Source organism: Nannospalax galili, unplaced genomic scaffold (assembly GCF_000622305.1).
Source record: "Nannospalax galili isolate Female #2095 unplaced genomic scaffold, S.galili_v1.0 scaffold880, whole genome shotgun sequence".
NCBI lineage: Eukaryota > Metazoa > Chordata > Mammalia > Rodentia > Spalacidae > Nannospalax > Nannospalax galili.
The window spans coordinates 629,001-630,347 of record NW_008345873.1 but is presented as its reverse complement, the minus strand read 5'-3'; the positions used below and the strand labels follow the sequence as shown (position 1 = coordinate 630,347).

Below are 1,347 nucleotides of genomic sequence, written 5' to 3'. Positions count from 1 at the left end.
GCAGGGCCCCGGCCAGCTCCAGGCACAGGGCGGCGGCGGCGGCCGGCTGGCCCAGCTCCAGGTGCAGACGCACGGCGGCGCTCAGGGAGCTGGCGGCCGCCTGCAGAGGCTCGCCGTAGGCGGCGGGGCAGCCCAGGCGCTGCCGCGCATCGCACTCCTGCCTCAGGAAGAGGCGCGCGGCTTCGGTCAGGGCCAGCGCCTCCCCGGGCCCGTGGAAGAGCGCCTGCTGGCAGCGCGCCACGGCCAGCTGGCACCAGGCGGCGTAGGGCAGGCACTCCTGGGCGCGCAGCTCGCGGCCCAGCTGAGCGAACTGTTCTCCGGCCTCAGCCACGTTAGGCTTCCGTAGGAAGCGCTTCTTAAGCTTGCTGGACACCTGCCGGTAGCGGGCCAGGAAGTCTCAGGCCTCTGGGCCGGGGCCTACGCCGCCGCCCAGCGTAGACGCGGAGGCCGCCGCCATGTTCGCCAGCGCCCGTCGCTTCCTAATTTCCGGGTGGACCAAGACCGCACGCCGCCGCTAGGATATAAAGTCACTTCCGCTGCAGCCTGTCTGGGCGCCGTGCACTACACCCCCCTCCCCGCCCCCAACCCTTCCATTCCCTAGCCCCACTTTTCCCCTTCTCCCCGCCCTCCCCTTCCCCTAAGCTTTCCATCGTTACCATGGAGATATGCAAAGAACGCTTCTAGAGCCAGTCTGGGAAGTGCGGTGGGGTTTGTCTGGCGGCCCTCAGAGTTTGCAAGTTTGTGAGGGGCGGAGCCTGATGTGTCAGAAATCAACGGACCTGGGCCTGCTTTGTATGCAAATACTGTGTCGAGCTGGGCTGAGTATCTGCCTTCTGCAGGCCTTCACAAACCCCTAGGCTTGAGCAAGCTAAGCCATAGCTTGGAGCTACTGTTGCTACGTTACAGTTGCTAGATGTCTGTTGCCATGGGAGTTTCCAAGTGCCTCCAGGCAGGTCGTGCTGACCAGCTGAGTATCAATTTGGTCACCAAATGGGGGTTTTAATCTCCATGACCTTAGTTCCGAATCAGCAGCCTTCTACCCACCACCGCATAACCTAATCTGCCCGCCTTTGTACATGGTTCCTGTCTGGTCTGTGGTCTAGAGAAGGCCTTCTTGGCATTTAGCCAAGCTGTGCGCCCCCCACTGGCCCAGAATCCAGTCTGCCCCTCCAGCCCCCGCACTCAGAGCCAAGAGAGGAGTCCTGTCTACCTCCAGCCCTGTCCACCTTGTCCTTAGGGGGGCCTAGTCAACAATCCTCCGTTATCCCTGCTTACCTTCCACACCCCCACCCCAACGCCACTGCCATTACCTGTGCTCCAACTAAGCCCATTCTGCCAACCCCACCC

General features: G+C 63.0%; 1 protein-coding gene across 1 annotated transcript in view; it reads right to left on the bottom strand.

Annotated features, from left to right (window-relative positions):
- The window catches only part of LOC103741309 (factor VIII intron 22 protein-like), a 1,456-nt gene extending 984 nt beyond the window's left edge, over positions 1–472 (bottom strand). Inside the window, 1 exon segment of the mRNA XM_029567766.1 lies at positions 3–472. Coding sequence (XP_029423626.1) covers positions 3–457 — 455 coding nt within the window. The 5' untranslated portion in view covers positions 458–472.
- Between the last annotated feature and the right edge of the window lie 875 nt (positions 473–1,347).